Raw genomic sequence first — 21,814 nt, 5'->3', positions numbered from 1 at the left:
TTCCTGGGTAGCATTAGTGATTCCTTATTAGTTAGACTGCCAACTTTGACCTTTTATCTCCCTAAAGACTTCCATTATATTGAAAGGGTATCCTGTCTGCTCTTCTAGGCTTTTCTCTCTGTATTTTCCAATCCAATTTCTTCTTTGCTTACTTAATAATCTCCCTGTGGAATACCATTTGGGGTAAATCCTCACCCACTGTCCACTGACTCCATAATAGGCTCCTCTAGCTGACAGCGCATTCAAACGAAAATCCATCATGAATCATGCAGAAGATCACATCTTCTCCAAAGGGCTTTTCCCACCGGGCACAGTTTTCCTTCACAGAGAGAAAACTCCCACACTCTGCTTTAGGTGGGAAGAGGAATATGATCATGGCCCCATCTCTTTCAGATTGGCTCCTACTTCGGGGCCTCCCTCTGCTCTGTGGACATGGACAGCAGTGGCAGCACTAACCTTGTCCTCATCGGGGCCCCCCACTACTACGAGCAGACCCGGGGGGGCCAGGTGTCTGTGTGCCCCCTGCCCCGGCAGGTAAGTGGCTGATGAGACCTGGGCTGGGTGGGGTCTGGATGCAGGGTGAAGGGGTTGCCTGGGTTTGGGCCTGACACTGTTTGTGTTCAGCAGAGGGCTCGGTGGCAGTGTGATGCTGTTCTCCACGGTGAGCAGGGCCACCCCTGGGGCCGCTTTGGGGCAGCCCTCACAGCGCTGGGGGATGTGAATGGGGACAAGCTGACGGATGTGGCCATTGGGGCCCCAGGAGAGGAGGAGAACCGGGGTGCTGTCTACATTTTTCATGGAACCTCAGGATTTGGCATCAGCTCCTCCCACAGTCAGGTGAGGCCAGGTTACTGTCTTTGTCACCACAGTAGCCTCTTTACTGATCTGTCACCTTCTAATTCGATGTTCCCATAGTTGCCAGATCAGTTCTCCCAGTCCTCCTTTCAGAACCTTCAAAAATAATAACACGCACTTCACAGAAATCTCAAAGAATCTTAATCCTAGATAAATGCTCTCTGCCATGATAGAAGGTGCATGGGGTTACAGGTGAGTAGCCAGGCCCCGAGACGGAAAATGGCAAGCTGGAGGATGGAGGCGTTCCTTTCTCCCGAATCTCGGTCCTGCCAGGGTGACCAAGAGTCCTGGTTTGCCCAGATCTGTCCTGGTTTTAGGAAAGTTCCACATCCCAGGAAACTGATATGGTTGGTCACCTTGTGGGGCTGCATGTTTTATGGGTGTGTGACTTGTGCAGTCACACAGGGCCATTCTCTCAAAAGGGTCCTGTGCTTGGTTTAATGCTCTGCTATTGCTATCTTAAATATTTTCTTAATAATTTTTGAAAAAGAGTCCCATATATTTCTTTTGCATTGGGTCTTGCAAATTATGTAGCCCATCCTGATGACTGAGCACCCTAAATTCTGACCCCTACCCCTGGTTTCCACTCTAAGATGCCTCCCTGTTTCCTGCCAGATGGAGTCCGCGGCCTGGAGGGACCCTCATAGTCTGGTTTCAGCTCACCTGTCATATTCTCTCCCACACCCCAGCCCCTGGCAACCACCATTATATTCTTAGCTTTTTTGAGTTTGACTATTTTAGATAACTCATATAAATGGAGTCATGCAGTATTTGCCCTTCTGTGACTGGCTCCTTTCATTTAGAATAATGTCCCCCAGGTTTATCTATGTTGTCAAAAATGACAGAATTTCCTTCTTTTTAAAGGCTGAATAATATCCCACTGTGTGGATTTTTAAAACTCCATCACTTGTTGATGGGCATTTAGATTGTTTTCACATCTTGGCTACTGTGAATAGTGCTGCAATGAACATGAGAATGTTAATATCTCTTTGAGATCCTGATTTCAATTCTTTTGGATACTCAGAAGTGGTTGTTGGATCATATGGTAGTTCTATTTTTAATTTTTTGAGGAACTTCCATACTGTTTTCCATAAGGACTGCATCCTTTTGCATTCCCACGAGCAGTGTGCAAGGGTTCTGATTTCTACAAATCCTTGCTGTCACTTGTCTTTTGTTTTTTTGATAATAGCCATCCTAAGAGTTGTGAAGTGATTTGTGGTTTTGATTTGTAATTCCCTGATAATTAATGACACTGAGCATCTATTTATATATCTGTTGGCCATTTATATGTCTTTGGAAAAATATCTCTTCAAATCCTTAGCTTATCTTTAAATCAAGTTATTAGACTTTTTTTGCTATTGAGTTGTAGGAGTTCCTTATATATTTTTGGAGATTAATCCCTTATCAGATATATGGTTTGCAAATATTTTCTCCCATCCTATAGGTTACATTTTGACTCTGATGATTGTTTCCTTTGCTATGTAGAGGCTTTTTCATTTGATGTAGTCTCAGTTATTTTTGTACTTTTTGCCTGTGCTTGTGGTATCATATTCATAAAATCATTGCTCAGATCAATGTCAAGAAGCTTTCCCTCTATGTTTTCTTCTAGGAGTTTTTCATTTTCAGGTCTTACGTTTAAGTCTTTAGTCCATTTTGAGTTGCTTTGTGTATGGTGTAAGATAAGAGTCCAATTGTACTCTTTTGCGTATAGATATCCAGTTTTTCCAGTACTTTGTCTAAGACACCCTCCTTTCCCCATTGCATATTCTTGGCACTCTTTTGAAGATCAGTTGACCCTATAGGCATGAGTTTATTTCTTGGCCCTGTATTCTGTTCCATTGGTTTATATGTCTGTCTTTATGCCTGTACCATACTGTTTTAATTGCTGTGGTTTTTAAAACACACACACACACACACACACACACACACACACACACACACACACACACACAAAATCCTTCTGTATTTTGTTGTAGTCAGGTAACTAAATGAAATCTATTTAGATTATTTTTAGAAAATCCATTGATGTTGCCCCACTTGGCACATATTTGTAAAGACATATTTGCTTATTAATTCAGATATTTGGAATTAAAAAATATTTGAAGTAGATCACAGCATAATGAATCCCAAAATTCCAGAGTTCTAGAGATGATTATATACAAAAATCCAGTAAAACTTATTTTACTCATTTATCAATTCTATGCCACGCCTAAGTTTCTCTTTAAAAATGGCTTTATAAAAAGTAGTGTTCTATAATTCACAATATGAAGAGCTTTATCATAATTTGAATATCAGCTCTATATCACCCATATAGCACAACTTTAGAAAATTAAGAAAATCCCTGTTCTTACTAACTTAGTTCAGGTTTCACTATACATTAGGTCACCATGCTGAACTCATTACATTGTAACTATGATCTATAATAATAAAAATATAGAATTTCTTTGATTTTAACCTAAAAACAGGAAAAAAGTCACCTTATCTTCAAACAATGATATGAAGAGCTATCCCTGACACGACAATGAAACTACTTGTGGCTTTTTCAATAGCTCATGCTTCTTAAAAAGTGATGCTGTAGCTACTTTCTTTTCTAACAAAGGAGTATTTTTATCACAGCAACTATGTCTGAGCCAAAAATAAACCACATTAAAAACAGAAGAAAATCTTCAGTGTAGATAGGAAAAGTCTCATCTGTTGTGAAATAGCAGCAGGCGTCTGGCTCTGTGAGTGCTTCTCGCACATCCTAAAGCAACCCAACTAGAGGCACTTTTGAGTTTATCCAGTAAGTGCACAGTGCAGTGTCTGGTGCTGTGGGGCATGACATAATTAGCCAAAGGCAGAACAATGTTTAAACTGTGTACCAATAATTTATATAGATTTTCTAAAATTTAAACAAATACTGAATGGACTACAGCTATCATATGATCAATCTGAGGGAGTCATTTTTTTATTAATATGATACAGCAAATCATTCTTTTTCCTTGTGTCCTACCAAGGAATTTTTGTCCCTACTCCATTTTGAAAAATAAATTAATGATCATGATTTAAAACTTCCATAGAAATATTAAGTTTAAAAAATTAACCAGCTAAAAGTTACAAAAATCTCAAAATTTGAGTTTTAACTTGAATACTTGAAGCTAATGTAGAAATTTTTGATGAGAATATAAGTGTAGATATCTACAACTTAAGCCTTCACAACTAATGATGATCTCTGTTAGCATTTTTAAGAGCGTTAATGCAAGGGGCTCTTAATGGCTTTGAAATATGCTTAATGCAGAGGTTACCCAAGTCAGTCTAATGTACTTAGTGTTAGTTAATAATATATTAAAACCCTGACAAGACAATTATTGTTACATCTCCAATATAATTATTAACTATTGTCTGAAAAACACCCATAAATGCAGGTAAGACTAAAAGCTGTGTCACAAAACAGAAAAGAAGAAAAGAAATTCAATAAATCCACTAATGCTATCAAAAAAGAACATGCATGGCTGAGTGTGGTGGCTCATGCCTATAATCCCAGCACTTTGGGAGGCTGATGGAAGAGGATCTCTTGATGTCAGGAGTTAGAGACCAGCCTGGGCAACACAGAGAGACTATATCTCTACAAAAAGAATTTTTAAAAATGGGCTATGTGTGGTGGCGTATGCCTGTAGTCCTAGCTACTTGGGAGGCTGAGGCAGGAATATGGATTACCTGAGCCCAGGAGTTTGAGGTTGCAGTGAGCCATTAATATATATCATTGTTCTCCAGGCTGGGTGAGAAAGAGAGACTCCATCTCTTAAAAAAGAAAAAAAAAAAAAAAAAAAAAGAAAAAAAGGACATGAAGGAATGTGACATTATATGTAATTTTTGTTTCTAAAAAAAATGCACTAAAATGCCAGTGGGCCATAATTCATTCAAAACGTCTTTCATATTCATTCCCAAAGATCTTGATCTGTTCAGTAATTACTTCATAAGATCGACCCCAGCTGTCTTTTGGAGTGTAGGGGGCCCTTTTAAGTATCTGGTGGTACTTCCTGTTGTTCCTGTGCAGGGGAACACTTATTTCTGCTAAGTTATGTTTGAGTCTGCAGCATTATCTGAAGTTTCTATCCTTCATTTTTCAAAGGATAATAGTTATATGTTTGTCATCGTGTTGATGTGCTATGGCATCTGCACCATGGGGCGATCTTTCATCGTCCACTGCTTGGTTCACTGGAATCTGGGTTTTCTTGTTTGTACATTCTGTCTTTACTTCCTGATTCCAGTCCTGGTCGCGTGAAGCTGGACTTGCCTCCACGCGGTAATTATTCTCAGTTTCTTCATGAAATGTTCCCGGTTCCAGTGTTTCAAATCTACTGTCTATGTCACCTGCTGTCAGGAAGTTGTCGTCTGGTTGCGGATCTCCTGCGGCGCCACCCTCTGCCTGTCGCAGGTCTCCGCGTTCTGCGTGTCCTGGAGAAGGGGCCGCGTTGCTCTTTCACTGCGTCTTGCGCGTCCCGGGCCCCCGCGCTCCGCCGTCGGCCGCGTGGCTCGGCGCCTTCCGGGGGGACTGCTGGCCTCGCAGCAGATCTCGCTTGAAGTCCTAATAAAACCTAGTCGTCGTCCACATCAAAATTTCTTTCATCCAGCAGCACCCTGGACTCCCAGTTTTCCTTGAACTACCTTGTAATCGACAAGGTCAAACGAAACGACAGCCGAGGCTCCCAGCGATGCAGTGATGACCGTGAACCGCGAGAAAAATGAGCTTCCAGAAAGTCCTCCTTTCCTCCCATTCTGTGTTCTGTGTGCTTTTCTTCTCTCCGGGGACCTGTGGCTGCCGCTGCTGCAGCCGTGTGGCCCTCGGCATTCTCGCGCAGGGACAACTCGGGCTGGCGAGGCCACCGGGGCGCGGGAGCGGGCTGGGCCGGTGCCGCAGCTCCGCCTCCGGGACTTGCACTCGCGTGCGGCCCCATAACGTATTTTATTTTTTTATTTTTTATTTTATTTTTTTTATTTCAGCTCATCATGAGGGTACAAAAGCTCAGGTTATATACATTGTCCATGTCCCGCCCATCCCCCTGAGTCAGAGCCTCAAGCGTGTCCATTCCCCAGACAGTGCGCCTGGCACTCACCATGTAGTCATACCTCCATCCCCCCCCCCCCAGTCAGCACCGTCAAGCATGACCATTCCCCAGATGGTGTGCAACGCACTCATCATGTAGGCATACACCCATCCCCTCCCCCCACCCCCCATCTCAGTCTGATATCCAATTGGTTTCCTTCCCCGATGTGCATTTAGGTGATGATCAGGGAAACCAATTTTCTGGTGAGTACATGTGATGCTTGTTTTTCCATTCTTTGGATACTTCACTTAATATAATGGGTTCCAACTCTCTCCAGGAGAACCAAAGAGATGTCATAACACCGTTATTTCTTATAGCTGAGTAATACTCCATGGTATACATATACCACAGTTTACTAATCCATTCGTGGATTGATGGGCATTTGGGTTGTTTCCACATCTTTGCAATTGTGAATTGTGCTGCTATAAACATTCGGGTACAGGTGTCTTTGTTATAGAATGACTTTTGTTCCTTTGGGTAGATGCCCAATAATGGGATTGCTGGATCGAATGGCAGGTCCACCTGAATCTGTTTAAGGTATCTCCATAATGCTTTCTACAGGGGTTGCACTAGTTTGCAGTCCCACCAGCAGTGTATGAGTGTTCCTGTCTCTCCGCATCCACGTCAACATGTGTTGTTTTGGGACTTTTTGATAAAGGCTATTCTCACCAGAGTTAAGTGATATCTCATTGTGGTTTTGATTTGCATTTCCCTGATGATTAGGAATGTTGAGCATTTTTTCATATGTTTGTTAGCCATTCTTATATCTTCTTTTGAAAAATTTCTATTCATGTCCCCGTAACATATTTTAAAATCAGAAAATGCAATGCTTCCACCTTTGTTCTTTCTCAAGATTGATTTGGCTATTAGTGGTCTTTGGGGTTCCACATGAATTTTATTAATAGTGTTTTTTTCTATTTCTATAAATAATGGCTTTGGAATTTTGGTAGGAATTGCATTGAATCTGTAGATTGCTTTGGGTAGTACAGACATTTTAACATGAATTCTCCCAATCCATGGGCACAGGATGTCTTTTCATTTGTTTGTGACTTTTTAAATTTTTAATCAACATTTTGTAGTTTTCAGCATACAAATCTTTTACTTCCTTAGTTAAGTTTGAGTTTATTCATAAGTATTTTATTCTTTTTCATGATGTTGTAAATGAAATTATGTTCCAGATTTCCTTTTCAGGTAGCACATTGTTAGTGTATAAAAATGCAACTATTTTTCTGATTTGAATTTTTATTTTTAATTGACAAATAATATTCACAATTGTATGTATTTGTGGGGTACAATGTGATGTTTTGATATATGTATACATTGTAAAATGATTATATCAAGCTAATTAACGTGCCCATCACTTTGAACACTTATTTTTTTGTAGTGAGTGCATTTAAAATCTATTCTTTCAGCAATTTTGAAATATATAATACATAGTTATTAACTATGGTCACCATGCTGTGTAATAGATCTCAAAAAATTATTCCTCCTGTCTAATTGAAACTTTGTACCCTTTGAGCAACATCTCCCCATTCTCCATGCCCCTCTCCTCAACTCTCTGGTAATCAACATTCTACTCTCTACTTCTATAAATTGAACTTTCTAAGATTCCACATTGTCTTAGTCTGTTATATGTTGCTATAACAGAATATCTGAGAGTCGGTAATTTATAAAGAACAGAAATTTATTTCTAAGTTCTAGAGGCTGGGAAGTGCAAGAGCATGATGCTGGCATCTGGTGAGGGCCTTCTTGCTGTGTCACAACATGGTGGAAGTCATCATAAGGCAAGAGGGGCACACAAAAGAGAGCCAAACTGGCTTTTATAACAGACTCACTCTCATGCAAGTAACCCACTCCTGTGATAACCCATTAATCTGTTAATACATGAATGGATTAATCTATTCATGAAGGCAGATCCCTCATGACCCAATCACTTCTTAAAGGCCCCACCTCTTACTACTGTTACATTGGGGATTAAGTCTCAACATGAGTTTTGGAAGAGACAAATATTCAAACCATAGCACACATATAAGTGAGAGCAAGCACTTTGTCTTTCTGTGTGCTTGGGTTATTTCACTTAGCATAGTGTGCCCAGGCTCATCCATGTTGTTACATTTCCTCCCTTTTAAAGGCTGGATAGTATTCCTTCATGCATATACACACCACATTTTCTTTATCTGTTCATCTATAAATGGGCACTTAGGTTGATTTCATGTCTTGGCTATTGTGGATGATGCTGCAATGAATGTAGGAGTGTAGATATCTGTCAACATACTGGTTTTGTTTCCTCTGGATATATACTCAGATGGGTGGATCACATAGTAATTCTATTTTTATTTTTCAATTTTTATTTTTTTAATATTTTGAGACAGGGTGTTGCTCTGTCACCCAAGCTGGACTACAGTGAAAGGATCATAGCTCACTATAACCTTGAACTCCTGGGCTTAAGTGATCCTCTGCCTCAGCCTCCCAAGTAGCTGAGACTGCAGGTGTGTGCCATGACGCCTGGCTAATTTTTCTATTTTTAGTAGAGACGGGGTCTCAGTCTTGCTCAGGCTGGTCTCGAACTCCTGAACTCAAGCAATCCTCCTGCCTCGGCCTCCCAGAATGCTAAGATTACAGGTGTGAGCCACTGCCCCAGGCTTAATGACTTTTTGTGTCTCATTTTTGTTGGAAAGCATTTGAATACTTGGTTGCAGTATGGAGGTCTGCAGTTTCAGTTGATCCTCTAGATGGGCATCAGTCATTTGTGACCTTAAGGGTGGCTTGATTTGGGTTAGGTAGGAGAATGTAGATTCGCAGCAATAAGTGGTTGAAAAGCAAGAAAGCATTTTTTGGGCATGTTGCTGAGGGCATGGGTGTTCTGCATTTTTCCGTATGTCAATAGGACCTTTCTTAGCATTAAACAATGACTTTAAAATGTCATCTACGGAGAACTCAATTCCATCTCCAGTTCTTTAGGTGCCTTAGTGATATCAAGTCGGTGAGGCTGAAATGCTAATGTGAGTGTGATGTCATGATTCTCAAAGTCAGTGAATCTTTCATTGTGTTCTCCAATTACTAGGTCTATAACAGCTGCATATTATTCAAATGATTTGCATATATCGTCCTGCTCATCAGTGACCTTTGCTAACTCTCGGGAAAATGTTCATCTGAAATTTCTTTTTGAAGAAGTGTTTTGAAAAAGATAGCTTTTTTTGAAATACTTGGATTTTTTTTTTTTTGCCACATATCATATACAGACTTAGTTTTACCTTGCAAAGAAATATTCAAGTCGTTTTGATTTGACATGATATCACACAGAAATGCTGCATTCTTATGAAAATCTTCTTTCAATATTAACATTGCTGATTCTGTTCTTCATGAAATTTAACTGTCTGTTCTTACAGAGATAACATTTTGGCTAACACCTGTCCCTGTGACAGCCAATGCACTTTAGAATGATACGGCAGATCCGCTCTGAATACCTCATTGTTCTATTTTAGCATGTTATGAAACTGATGAGGCCATGTTGCATTTGCACAAATATACTTAACAATACTTTAAAAACTTTTTTTTTTTAGTTCAGGGTATTATAGGGGTACAAAGATTTTGGTTACATGTAATTCATTTGCCTTGCCCAAGCCAGGGTTACAAGTGTGCCCTTCCCCCATACAGTGTGCTCCACACCCATTAGTTGTGGGCTTACCGCCCTCACCTCACCCCTACCTGATCGGCACCCAATGAGTATTACTACCATGTGAGCATCTTAGTGTTGATCAGGTAGTGCCAATTTGATGGCGAGTACATGTGGTGCATGTTTTTCCATCCTTGTGATGATACCTCACTTTGAAGGATGGGCTCAATCTCTATCCAGGATAATATAAGAAATGCTAGTTCACCATTGTTTTTTGGAACACTCTTACACTGCTGGTGGGACTGCAAATTAGTAAAACGCCTGTGGAAAGTAACTTAGAGATACCTCAAACAGCTAAAAATAGAAATACCATTTGATCCAGCAATCCCACTACTGGGCATCTAAACAAAGGAAAAAAGACATTCTATAATAAAGACATCTGCACGTGAATGTTTACAGCAGCACAATTCACAATTGCAAAGATGTGGAAACAATCCAAATGCCCATCAATACATGAGTGGATTAATAAAATGTGGTGTATGTATACCATGGAATACTACTCAACTAGTTAACAATACTTACAACTTATTGCAAAGTGTCACTTAAAATAGTAGCTTTAGCACAGACTTTTGCTGATGCAAGATAGAATGAAAAGAAATGAGAGCATCTGGGTCTGTTAATACTTTTTTTTAAAATTTGTGCAATAAACTCTTCATGTTTTCCTGTCATGGAAGGTGCACCATCTGTACTTACACTCACTAATTTACCCAGTTCAGCCCAACTTCATGACGTTTACTTTGAAAGTTGTTGAAGACATCTATTCCACTGTTTGCAAGAGTGCCCAAAGCGAGTGACTCTTTGTAGCAAAGAAAATCTTCTGTTATGACCCAAATGAAGTGTAAAACCTTCGTTGAGTCAATAGTATCAGTTGATTCATGCAAAGTGATTGAATAGTATATATTTTCCTTTTGAAGTATTCCATGAAGTTGTTCTGTTAAGTTGAAGGCTAATTCATGTTGCTGATCAGTTATGCTTCTCCTTGAAAGAGGCAGTTGTTTGTATTTTGAAACATTATCAGGGTCTAAGCATCCTACAACTTCGACAATGCATTCTTTCACAATTTCTACATTGCTAAATGGCTTCCCTTTTTTCCTGAGTACATAAGCTACTTTATAAGTTGCTTCAGTGGCATTATTTCCAGGTCTTATTGCTGCTTGAGAGAATTGTCTTTGCTTTTGTTTTTCATTGTGTAATTTCTGCAATACAACCTTTTGCACCTTGCCCTCTAATTTAAAATATTTGTGGTCCTTATGAGTGTTACAATGCTGATGAGCCCTGAATTTCTTTAATGTTGGTATTGCAGTATCACAAAGCAAGCAAATCATCTTATCTTCAGCAGAAATAAGATAATATTGTAATTCCCAATCCTCATTAAATCTGTTTTCTTCCTTCAGCATGCTCTTGGTCTTGATGGGCTACTAAGCAGACAGAATTAAAAAGTACTGTCAAGCTGTGAAAGTATTCACAAATTCCACTTCAAACAGAAACACAGTGCACCACTGTGAAAAGTTGATAACAGACTGGCATACTTGAACCCCATAAAGTCTCACCAACCAGCCTCGTGTGGTAGTGGTGCCAGTCAGGCGGGGGAAGTTAGAGCTAAATCATGGGAGTAGCAGCTATCAATTTAGCTCTTATGGCTTACTAATGTTCTCATTGTGCCAGTCAGTCTGGGAGGATTATTTTGTTGAAACTTATTTTATTCTTTAGTATTTTAAATATGTTCATTTTAAAGATAAAATAAAAATATAAAAGATGAACACAAATGTATTAATAAAAATACATTTTTATTAATGGATAAAAGAATTTGTTCTGTAAAACTTGAATTCAGTCAAAAGGCTGCACTTAGGGACTTAGAAGGCCACAGGTGGCCTTAAAGCCGCAGGTTCCCCACCACTGGCCCATACCAATGTCATGAGGCTTTCTCTCTCTGTTTTCTTCTAGCAGTTTATAGTTTCAGGTCTTATGTATAAGTCTTTAATCTATTTTGAGTTGATTTTTGTATATGGTTTGAAATATGGGTTCAATATCATTCTTCTGCATGTGAATATACAGTGTTCTCAAAGCCATAAAAACACTGTCTTTTTCTCATTGTATGCTCTTGGCACCTTTATTGAAAATTATTTGACCATAAATGCATGGGTTCATTTCTGGACTCTATATTCTGTTCCACTGTTTGATGTGTATGTCTGTTTTAATCACAGTTTCATGCTGTTTTGGTGACTATACCTTTGTAGTATATTTTGATATTAGGTAGTGTGATGCTTTCAACTTTGCTCTTTCTGCTCAGAATTGCTTTGGCTATTTGGTGTCTTTTGTGGTTTCATATGAGTTTCAGTATTGTTTTTTCTATCTCTGTAAGAAATGTCATTGGAATTTTGGTAGGAACTGCATTGAATCTCTAGATTACTTTGGGTAGTATGAAACTTTTAAAAATATTAATTCTTTCAATCCAGAACATAGGAAAAATTTCCACTTATTTTTGTCTTGTTGAATTTCTTTCATCAATGTTTTATAGTTTTAATGTACATATATTTCACTTATTTGGCTAAATTTGCTCTTAAGTATTTTATTTTTTGATGCCATTGTAAATACGGTTATTTTTAAATTTCTTTTTCAGATTGTTGTAAGTATACAGAAACAACTAACTTTTATGTTGATTTTGTATCCTGCAACTTTACTGAATTTGTTTAGTAGTTTTAAACAATTCTTTTTTGTGGAGACTTTATTTCTATATATAAGATCATGTCAGCCTCAAACAAGGACAATTTTCTTTCATTCTTCTGATTTGGATGCCTTTTATTTCTTTTTCTTGCCCAATTGCTCTGGCTAGGATCTTCAGTAATGTGTTGAAGTGGTGAGAGTGGGCGTCCTTGCTTGTTCCTGCTTTAGTGATAAAGCTTTCAGTTTTACACCATTGAGTATGATGTTAGCTATAGGCTTTTTCTTTATGGCCTTTATTATGTTGATGTAATTTTCTTCTATTTCTAGGTTATTGAGAGCTTTTATCATAAAAGTCTGTTGTTATGGTCTGATTGTTTATGTCCTCCAAAAATTCATATGTTGAAATCCAATTCCCAATGTGATGGTATTTGTAGGTGGGGCCTTTGGGATGTATTTAGGTCATGGGGGTGTGGTACTCATGAATGGGATTAGTGCCCTTCTAAAAGAGATCCCAGAGAGAGTCCTTGCTCCTTCCTTCATGTGAAGACAAATAAAAAAGGTAGCTGTCTAAGAACCAGAAAGCAGTCCCTCGCCAGATACTGAATCTGCTGGCCCTTTGATCTTGGACTTCCCAAGTCTCCAGAACTGTAAGAAATAAATTTCCATTGTTTGTAAGCCAGCCAGTCTATGTTATTTGTTTTAGCAGCCTGAATAGACTAAGATGAATGTTGAATTTTTGTAAATGCTTTTTTTTCTTATTGAGATGATCATGTTTTATTCTGTTAAAGTGATGTATCATATTTATTGATTTGCGTATGTTGAGCCAGCCTTGCATGCCAGAGATGAAACCCACATAGTCAGGGTGTATCATCCTTTTGTGCTGTTGAATTCAGTTTGCTAGCATTTTGTTTAGGATTTTTGATATATGTTCATCAGGGATATTGGCTTGTATTGGTCTTTTCTTGTGATAAGTTTGCATGGCTTTAGTGTCAGATAATGCTAGCCTTATAAAATAAGTTTGGAAGTGTTCTCTCCTCTTCAATTTTTCAGATGAGTTTGAGAAGGATTAGTATTAATTCTTTTGTAAATGTTTGGTAAAATTTGCCCAAGAAGCCATCAGGTCCTGGGCTTTTCTTTGTTGTGAGGGCTTTGATTACTGACTCAATCTCCTTACTCATTATAGACCTGTTCAGACTTTCTGTTTCTTCATGATTCAGGCTTGGCAGGTTGTGTGTTTATAGGAATTTATCCATTTCTTTAAGGTTATCCAGTTTGTTAGCATATAATTGTTCATTGCAGCCTCTTTTGATCTTTTTTATTTCTATAGCATGTGCTGTAATATATCTTCTTTCATTTCTTATTTTATTTATTTGTGCCTTCTCCTTTTTTTCTTAATTTAGCTAAAGACTTGTCAATTTTATCTTTTTGAAAAATCAATTTAATTTCATTGAGTTTTTTCTATTTTCTATTTGATGTATTTTTTCTATAATCTTTATTATTTCTTTCCTTCTGCTAGCTTTGGGTTTAGTTACTTTTGTTTCTAGTTCCTTGAGGTTTAAAATTAGGTTCTTTATGGGAAGTATTTCTCTTTTAAAAAATTTAGGTGTTTGTCACTCTGAACTTCTCTCATGGTACTGCTTATATTGAATCCCATAAGTTTTGATATGTGTTTTTATTTTATTTCACAGTATTTTCTAACTTCCTTTTTGATTTCTTTTTTGATCCATTGGTTATTCAAGAGTGTGAAGTTTAATTTTTACATATTTATGTGTTTTCAAATTTTCCTTCTGCTATTGATTTTTAATTTCATTCCATTGTGGTTGGAAAAGATACTTGATATTATTTCAATCTTTTTAAATTTGTTGAGACTTATTTTGTGACCTAACTTATGGTCTATCCTGGGGAATGATCCATACGCACTTGAGAAAAATGTGTATTCTGCTGTGGTTGTCTTGACTATTCTGTATATATCTGTTATGTCCATCTGGTCTATAGTGTTGTTCAAGTGTGCTGTTTCTTTATTGACTTTTTTGTCTATCTGTTCCATCCATTGTTGAAAGGAGCGTATTAAAGTTCCCTAATATTATTGTATTGCTGTCTATTTCTTCCTTCAGTTCTGTCAATGTTTGTTTTACATATTTAAGTATCTGATGTTGGTTTGTATATATTTATAATTGTTACAACTTACTGGTGAATTGACCATTTCATCATTATATAATGTTATTGTCTCTTGTCTTAAAGTCTATTGTGTCTGATATCAGTATGTTGCCCCTGTTCTCTTTTGGTTACCATTTGCATGGAATAGCATTTTCCATTCCTTTACTTTCAGCCTATATATGTCCTTAAATTTAAAGTATCTTGCAGACAGCATATAATTGGATCGTGTCATTTTATTCTTTCAGCCACTCTATAGGAGTTTATTCCATTTACATTTTTTTTTTTTTGAGACAGAGTCTCCCTCTGTTGCCTGGGCTACAGTGCCGTAGCATCTGCCTAGCTCACAGCAACCTCAAACTCCTGGGTTCAAGTGATTCTACTGCCTCAGCCTCCCGAGTAGCTGGGACTTCAGGCATGCACCACCATGCCCAGCTAATTTTTTCTCTCTATATATATTTTTTAGCTGTCCAAATCATTTCTTTCTATTTTTAGTAGAGACAGGGTCTCGCTCTTGCTCAGGCTGGTCTCAAACTCCTGACCTCGAGTGATCCTCCCACCTCAGCCTCTCAGAGTGCTAGGATTATAGGTGTGAACCACTGCACCCGGCCTCATTTACATTGAAAGTAATTGTCAATAGGAAAAGATTTACTATTGCCAATTTGTTAATTACTTTCATTATGTTGCGTAGGTCTTTTGTCCCTCTTTTCCTGTCTTCCTTTGTGTTTTGTTATTTTTTTGTATTAATATGCTTTCATTCTGTCCTCTTTTTTTGCATATGTGACTTCTAAAAGTATTTTCTTTGTGTTTTTCATGGAGCTTACATAAAATATCTTATAATGGTCTAGTTTAAGCTGATAACAACTTAATTTCAATTGCCTGCACTCTATACTTTTATTCTCCTCTATACATTTTATGTTATTGATTCATAATCTACAGCTATTTATAATGTATATACATTGAATTTTTTAGTTGTAGTTACTTTTAATATCTTTGTTATAACTTTTGTACTAGAATTAAAAGTGATTTACCCACAATTGTTATAGTAATACAGTATTCTGTGTGTGCATATAAACTTACCTTTACCAATAACTTTTATACTTTCTCATATCGTGTTGCTGTTTAGTGTCCTTTTATTTCAAGTTGAAGAGCTTCTTTTAGCATTTTTTGTAAGGCTGGTCTAGTGGTGATGAACTACTTGAGCTTTTGTTTGTCTGTGAATGTGTCTCTACTTCATTTTTGCAGGACAGTTTTGCTGGGTATAGTAGTCTTTGCTTGCAATTGTTTTTCTTTTTAGCACTTTGAATATATCATCCCATTCCCTTCTGTCCTGAGAAGTTTCTGCTGAAAAAAAAAATCTGCTTATAGTCTTATATAGGTTCGCTTGTACAGAAAAAGTTACTTTTCTCTTTTGCTTTCAAAATTCTCTCATTGTCTTTGACTTTGGGTGATTTGGTTATAGTGTGTCTTAATGTGGATTTCAGCGAGTTCATCTTATTTGGGATCCTTTGGGATTTCTGGATCTGGATATCCATTTTCTTTCCAAATTTGAGAATTTTCCAGCTATTATTTCTTTGGAAAAGATTTCTGGTCTTTTTTTTTCTCTTCTCCTTCTGGGGTTCTCATATACATATATTAGTCTACCTAATGGTGTCCCACAAATATCTTAAACTATCTTCACTCTTTTTCATTCTTTTTTCTTTTTGCTCCTGTGACTGGATAATTTCAAATGACCTGTCTTTGAGTTCTTTTGCTTGCTCTATTCTGCTTGAACCTCGTTATTGAAATTTTTAGTTCGGTTATATTCTTCAGCTCCAAGATTTCTGTTTGGGTCTTTTAAAAGTTTTCCAGTTCTTTGTTAAAATTCTCACTTTGTGTATTGTTCTCCTGAGCTTGTTGAGGATTTTTAAGATTATTATTTTAAATTCACTTTCAAGTAATCTATTTCATTAGGGTTGGTTTGTGGGCTTTTTTTTTTTTTTTTTTTTTTTAAATCTTGCTCCTTTGTTTGGAATGTATTTTCCTGTTTCTTCATTTCTTTGACTCTTTTTTGTTGGTATCTGCCCGTTAGAAAAAACCATCACCTCTCATAGTCTTCACATTGGCCTCATACAGGAGAATATACACCTTCACCAATCAACCTGGCCAGAACTTCTGTGGGCATCTCAAACATTTGTGCTGGTCCAAGCCACTGTCTTTATTCTTAGCAGCTCCCAGGCATCTAATGTAAGCTAGATCCTGTCAGCACTCCAAGGAAGGAAGGACAGAAGCCATTTAGCTTCTGGCCTTAGCTCGCAGAGAAATTGGAACATTGGATGTGTGGTTGAACTCTTTCTTCAGAGAGAAGTTTGGAGCTGGATTTTTCTATCCACTTTCTGTGTATTGAGCTGGAGGGAGGAGCTGTGATGAGTGTTTGCATGTTTCTTCAAACTGTCACTTTGTTCACTGCAGCCCCCAGGGGCCTAATGTATGCTTGGCCCCATCGGTTCTCTGAGATAGGTAAGAAAAGCAAGTCCTTTGGGTAGCACCAGGAAAACTTCAAAAGTTGTTGTTCAGTCCAGCTCTTTTCCTTCCCAGGAAGATACCGGGAACTCCGTTTTTTTTTTTTTTTGCCTACTCACTCTGCTCTGAATCAGGTGGAAGAGCTGTGTGGAGTGCCCACATACTAGTTCAAACTACTGTTTTGTTTTCTGTAGCCCTGAGGGAACTAGTACATGCTAGGTCTTGTTGGTGCTCTGAGATAGGCAAGATAGAAGCCAGTTCCTTAGGTAGTATCTGGAAAAGTTAGGATGCTAGATGTGCATTCCAACTCCTCTGCTCTTCAGGGAGAATATGGGAGCTGAGGGTTCACTCCAACTTGTATGGTGGTGTGTCCAATATGGGGATTATAGTAAATGATGGGTGTCTCCACTCTTTCTACCAGTTTGGGTATGACCGGTTTCACACTTAGTTGGGGTGTAGAAGCCTTTCAACAAGTTTCTGAACTTCAGACAAAAGGAATTGATCTCTGTGTTGATGTTACATCAGAGTGTCCAGGGGAGGAGGAGAATCCAGGGCTTCCTATTCTGTCATCTTGCTGACAGCAGACAACCCAATTTAAAAATGGGCAAAGGACCTGAACAGACATTTCTCAAAAGAAGACATACAAATGGCCAATAGGTACTCTCACATATTTCTTATGTTCTTTCTCTCTCTGCCCCCTCTTAATGCTTCTGCCAAATGCCTCACCACAGAGGTTTAACCCCATCAGCACATTAAAATCACCTAAGAGTCTTAAGAAACAAAGGTGCTTGGATCTTGTTAATAGGAATTCTGATTTAATTGGTCTGGAGTTGGGGCCTCAGGCATCAGTAGATTTTTTTCAATATTTTATTTTAAAAAATTTAAAATTTACAGCGAAGTTGAAAAATTGTACAGTGAAGATGCATATACTTACTACCTAGAATCTATAACTAACATTTTACTAGATTTAATTTATCACATACCCATCCTTCTACTCATGCTTTTCCATCTCATCCATACATCCATCTTATTTTTCAAATTTATTATTAATATTATTTTTGACTGACATATCATAATTGTTGATATTTATGAAGTACAATGTGATGTTTTGATATATGTATACAATGTGACATGGTTAAATCAAGCTAATTAACACATCCATCACCTCACTAATCTATCATTTTTTATGGTGAGACATTTGAAATTCACTCTTAGTTATTTAGAAATATACAATACATTCTTATTGACTATAGTTACTCTTCTGTGCAATATATTTCAAAGCCTATTCCTCCTGTCTATCTGAAAATAGACCCTTTGATCAACAACTCCCCATTACCTCTGGTAACCATTGTTCTACTCTCTACTTCTACAAGTTCAACTTTATTAGATTCCACATCAGTCATGCACTGTATAATGATGTTTGGTTAATGACAGACTGCATATGGTGGTCCTGTAAGATTATAGTACTGTATTTTTACTGTACCTTTTCTATGTTTAGATATGTTTTGATACACAAATACTTACCATTGTGTTACAATTAACTACAGCATTCAGTACAGTAACATGCTGTATAGGTTTGTAGCCTTGGAAAAATAGGCTGGGTTTATGTAAGTACACTGTGATGTTTGCAAAATGACAAAATCACTTGATGATGCATTTCTCAGAACACATTCCTGTCATTATGTGACACATGACTGTATGACTGAGATCATGTGATATTTGACTTTCTGTGCCTGGCTTATTTCACTTAGGCTAATGTCCTCCAGATTCATCCATGTTGTTGCAAATGACAGGTTATCACCCTCTTTTAAGGCTGAGTAGTATTCTATTGTGTATGTATAGCACATTTTCTTTATCCATTCATCTGTGATGAACATTTAGGTTGATACCATATCTTGGCTATTGGGAGTAATGCTGGAATAAACACAGGCATGCAGATATCCCTTCAACATATTGATTTGAGTTCCTTTGGATATATACCCAGAAGAGGGATTACTGGAATGTGTGGTAGTTTCATTTTTAGATTTTTGAGGAACCTCCATACAGTTTTCTGTCATAGCCGTACTATTAATAATTTATATCCCCACCAACAATGTGTAAGAGTTCCCTTTTGTCCCTATCCACTCCAGTACTTGTTATTGTTCATCTTTTTAATAAAAGTCATTTTAACACATATGAGGTGATATCTTACTGTGATTTTAATTTGCTTTCCCCTAATGATTAGTGATGCTGACCATTTTTTTGAACCTCTTGGCCATTTGTATGTCTTCTTTTGAGAAATGTCTGTTCAGGTCCTTTGACCATTTTTAAATTGGGTTATTTGTTCTCTTGCTCTTGAGTTAGTTGTTTGAGATCCTTAAATATTTTGGATATTAACATTATCAGATGTATGGTTTGCAAATATTTTCTCCCATTCTGTGGGTTGTCTCTTCATATTGTTAATTGTTTCCAATGCTGTGCAAATCTTTTTAGTTTGATGCTACCCATTTGTCTATTTTTGCTTTTGTTGCCTGTGCTTTTGAGGTCATATCCAATAAATTATTTCAAAGACCAATGTCAAGAAGTTTTTCTTCTATGTTTTCTTCAGGTAGTTTTACAATTTCAAGTGTTATAGTTAAGTCTTTAGTGTATTTTGAGTTGACTTTTATATATGGTGTAAGATAAGGATCTAATTTCATTCTTCTGTATGTGGATATCCAGTTATCCCAATGCCATTTATTGAAGAGACTGTCCTTTCCCCATTGTGTCTTGTAGGTACTTTTGTCAAAAATCAGTTGACCACAAATGCATGGATTCATTTCTGGGTTTTCTATCCTGTTTCATTTGTTGATGTGTTTGTTTTTATGCCAGCATCATACTGTTTTGATTGCAATTACTTTATAATATGTTTTAAAATCAGGTAGTGTGATTCTTTCAGGTTTGTTCCTTTTGCTCAAGATTGTTTTGGCTATTTGGAGTCTTTTGTGATTCCATGTGAATTTAGGATGGTTTTTCCCATTTCTGTGAAAAATGACATTGGAATTTTGATTAAAATAACATTGAACCTGTAGATTACTTTGGGTAGTATGGACATTTTCACAGTATTAATTCTTCTAATCCATGAACACTGGTTATCTTTCAGTTTATTTGTGTTTTCTTCAATTTCTTTCATCAGCAGTTTATAGTTTTTACTCTACAGGTCTTTTCTGTCCTTGGTTAAATTTACAACTATGTACTTAATTTTTTGTAGCTATTGTAAATGGGATTGTTTTCTTAATTTTCTTTTTGGATAGTTCATTATCAGTGTACAGAAACACTAGTGATTCTGTAGTTGGTTTTGTATCCTGCAACTTTACTATACTCATTTATCAGTTCTAACATTTTGGTGGAGTCCTTAGGAATTTCTATATATAAGATCATGCCATCAGCAAATAAAATTAATTTCACTTCCTCCTTTCCTATTAAGATGCCTTTTATTTTTTTTCTCTTGCCTAATTGTTCTGGCTAGGATTTCTAGTACTATATTGAAAAGAAGCGGTCAGAGTGGGTATCCTTGTCTTTTCTAAGATTTTAGTGGTAAATATTTCAGTTTTTCATTGTTGAGAATGATGTTAGCCATGAGTTTGTCATATATGGCTTTTATTGTGCCGAGGTACATTCCCTCTATAGATAATTTGTTGAGAACTTTTATCATGAAAGATTATTGAATTTTGTCAAGTGCTTTTGACATGATCATATGGTTTTATCCTTAATTTTTTTTTTTTGAGACAGAGTCTCGCTCTGTTGCCCAGGCTAGAGTGCCATGGCATCAGCCTAGCTCACAGCAACCTCAAACTCCTGGGCTCAGGTGATCCTTCTGCCTCAGCCTCCCGAGTAGCTGGGACTACAGGGATGCGCCACCATGCCCGGCTAATTTTTTTGTATATATATTTTAGTTGTTTGGCTAATTTCTTTCTATTTTTAGTAGAGACGGGGTCTCACTCTTGCTCAGGCTGGTCTCGAACTCCTGAGCACAAACGATCCACCCGCCTTGGCCTCCCAGAGTGCTAGGATTACAGGCGTCAGCCATTGTGCCTGGCTGGTTTTATCCTTAATTTTGTTAATGTGATGCATCACATTTATTAATTTGTATACATTGAATCATTTTTGCATCCCAGGGATAGGGACCACTTGGTCATGGGGAATGATTCTTTTACTATGTTCCTTAATTTGGTTTGCTAATGTTTTCTTGAGGATTTTTGCATCTATGTTCATTAGCGATATTGGCCTAGAATGTTCTTTTCTTGCAGTGTCCTTGTCTGACTGTGGCAATAGAATGATGCTAGCCTCATAAAATGAGTTTGGAAGTACTCTATCTATTTCTATTTTTTTTAGAAGAGTTTGAGAAGAATTAGTATTAGTTCCTCTCTAAATCTTTGGTAGAATTCAGTAGTGAAGCTATCTGGCCCTGGGATTGTCTTTGATGAAAGACTTTTTTTCCCCCTCTGATTCAATATCCTTACTAGTTATTGGTTTGTTTAGATTTTTGATTTCATCATGATTCAGTCTTGGTAGGTTGTGTGTGTTTAGGAATTTATCAATTTCTTCTAGCCTATCCAACTTGTTGGCATATAAGTGTTCGTCGTACTTTCTTATGATCTTTTGTAATTCAGTGGTATCAGTTGTAATGTCTTCTCTTTCATTTCTACTATTATTTATTTGAATAATCTCTCTTCTTCTCCTAGTTAGTCTAGCTAAGTTTGTCAGTTTTGCTTATTTTTTTAAAAAAACAACTCTTAGTTTCATTGATCTTTTCTATTGTTTTTCCATTTTTCATTTCATTTATCTACTCTGACATTTGTTATTTCCTTCCTTCTGCTAACTCTGGACTTAGTTCATTCTTCTTTTTCTACTTCCT

General features: G+C 37.3%; 1 protein-coding gene across 4 annotated transcripts in view; it reads left to right on the top strand.

Moving 5' to 3' along the window:
• Positions 1 to 21,814, top strand: part of ITGAM (integrin subunit alpha M) — a 53,375-nt gene that overhangs the window by 17,378 nt on the left and 14,183 nt on the right. For 3 of the 4 annotated variants that reach the window (XM_045543248.1, XM_045543250.1, XM_045543251.1), the window contains exons 13-14: positions 394 to 534; positions 625 to 837. In XM_045543248.1, coding sequence (XP_045399204.1) covers positions 394 to 534; positions 625 to 837 — 354 coding nt within the window. The remainder of the gene's footprint in view (positions 1 to 393; positions 535 to 624; positions 838 to 21,814) is intronic. The other variant, XM_045543249.1, reaches the window with a different exon arrangement.

This window comes from Lemur catta, chromosome 2 (genome assembly GCF_020740605.2).
Source record: "Lemur catta isolate mLemCat1 chromosome 2, mLemCat1.pri, whole genome shotgun sequence".
Classification (NCBI taxonomy): Eukaryota; Metazoa; Chordata; class Mammalia; order Primates; family Lemuridae; genus Lemur; species Lemur catta.
The sequence above is the reverse complement of the archived record's forward strand: the minus strand, read 5'-3'. Positions and strand labels throughout refer to the sequence as shown.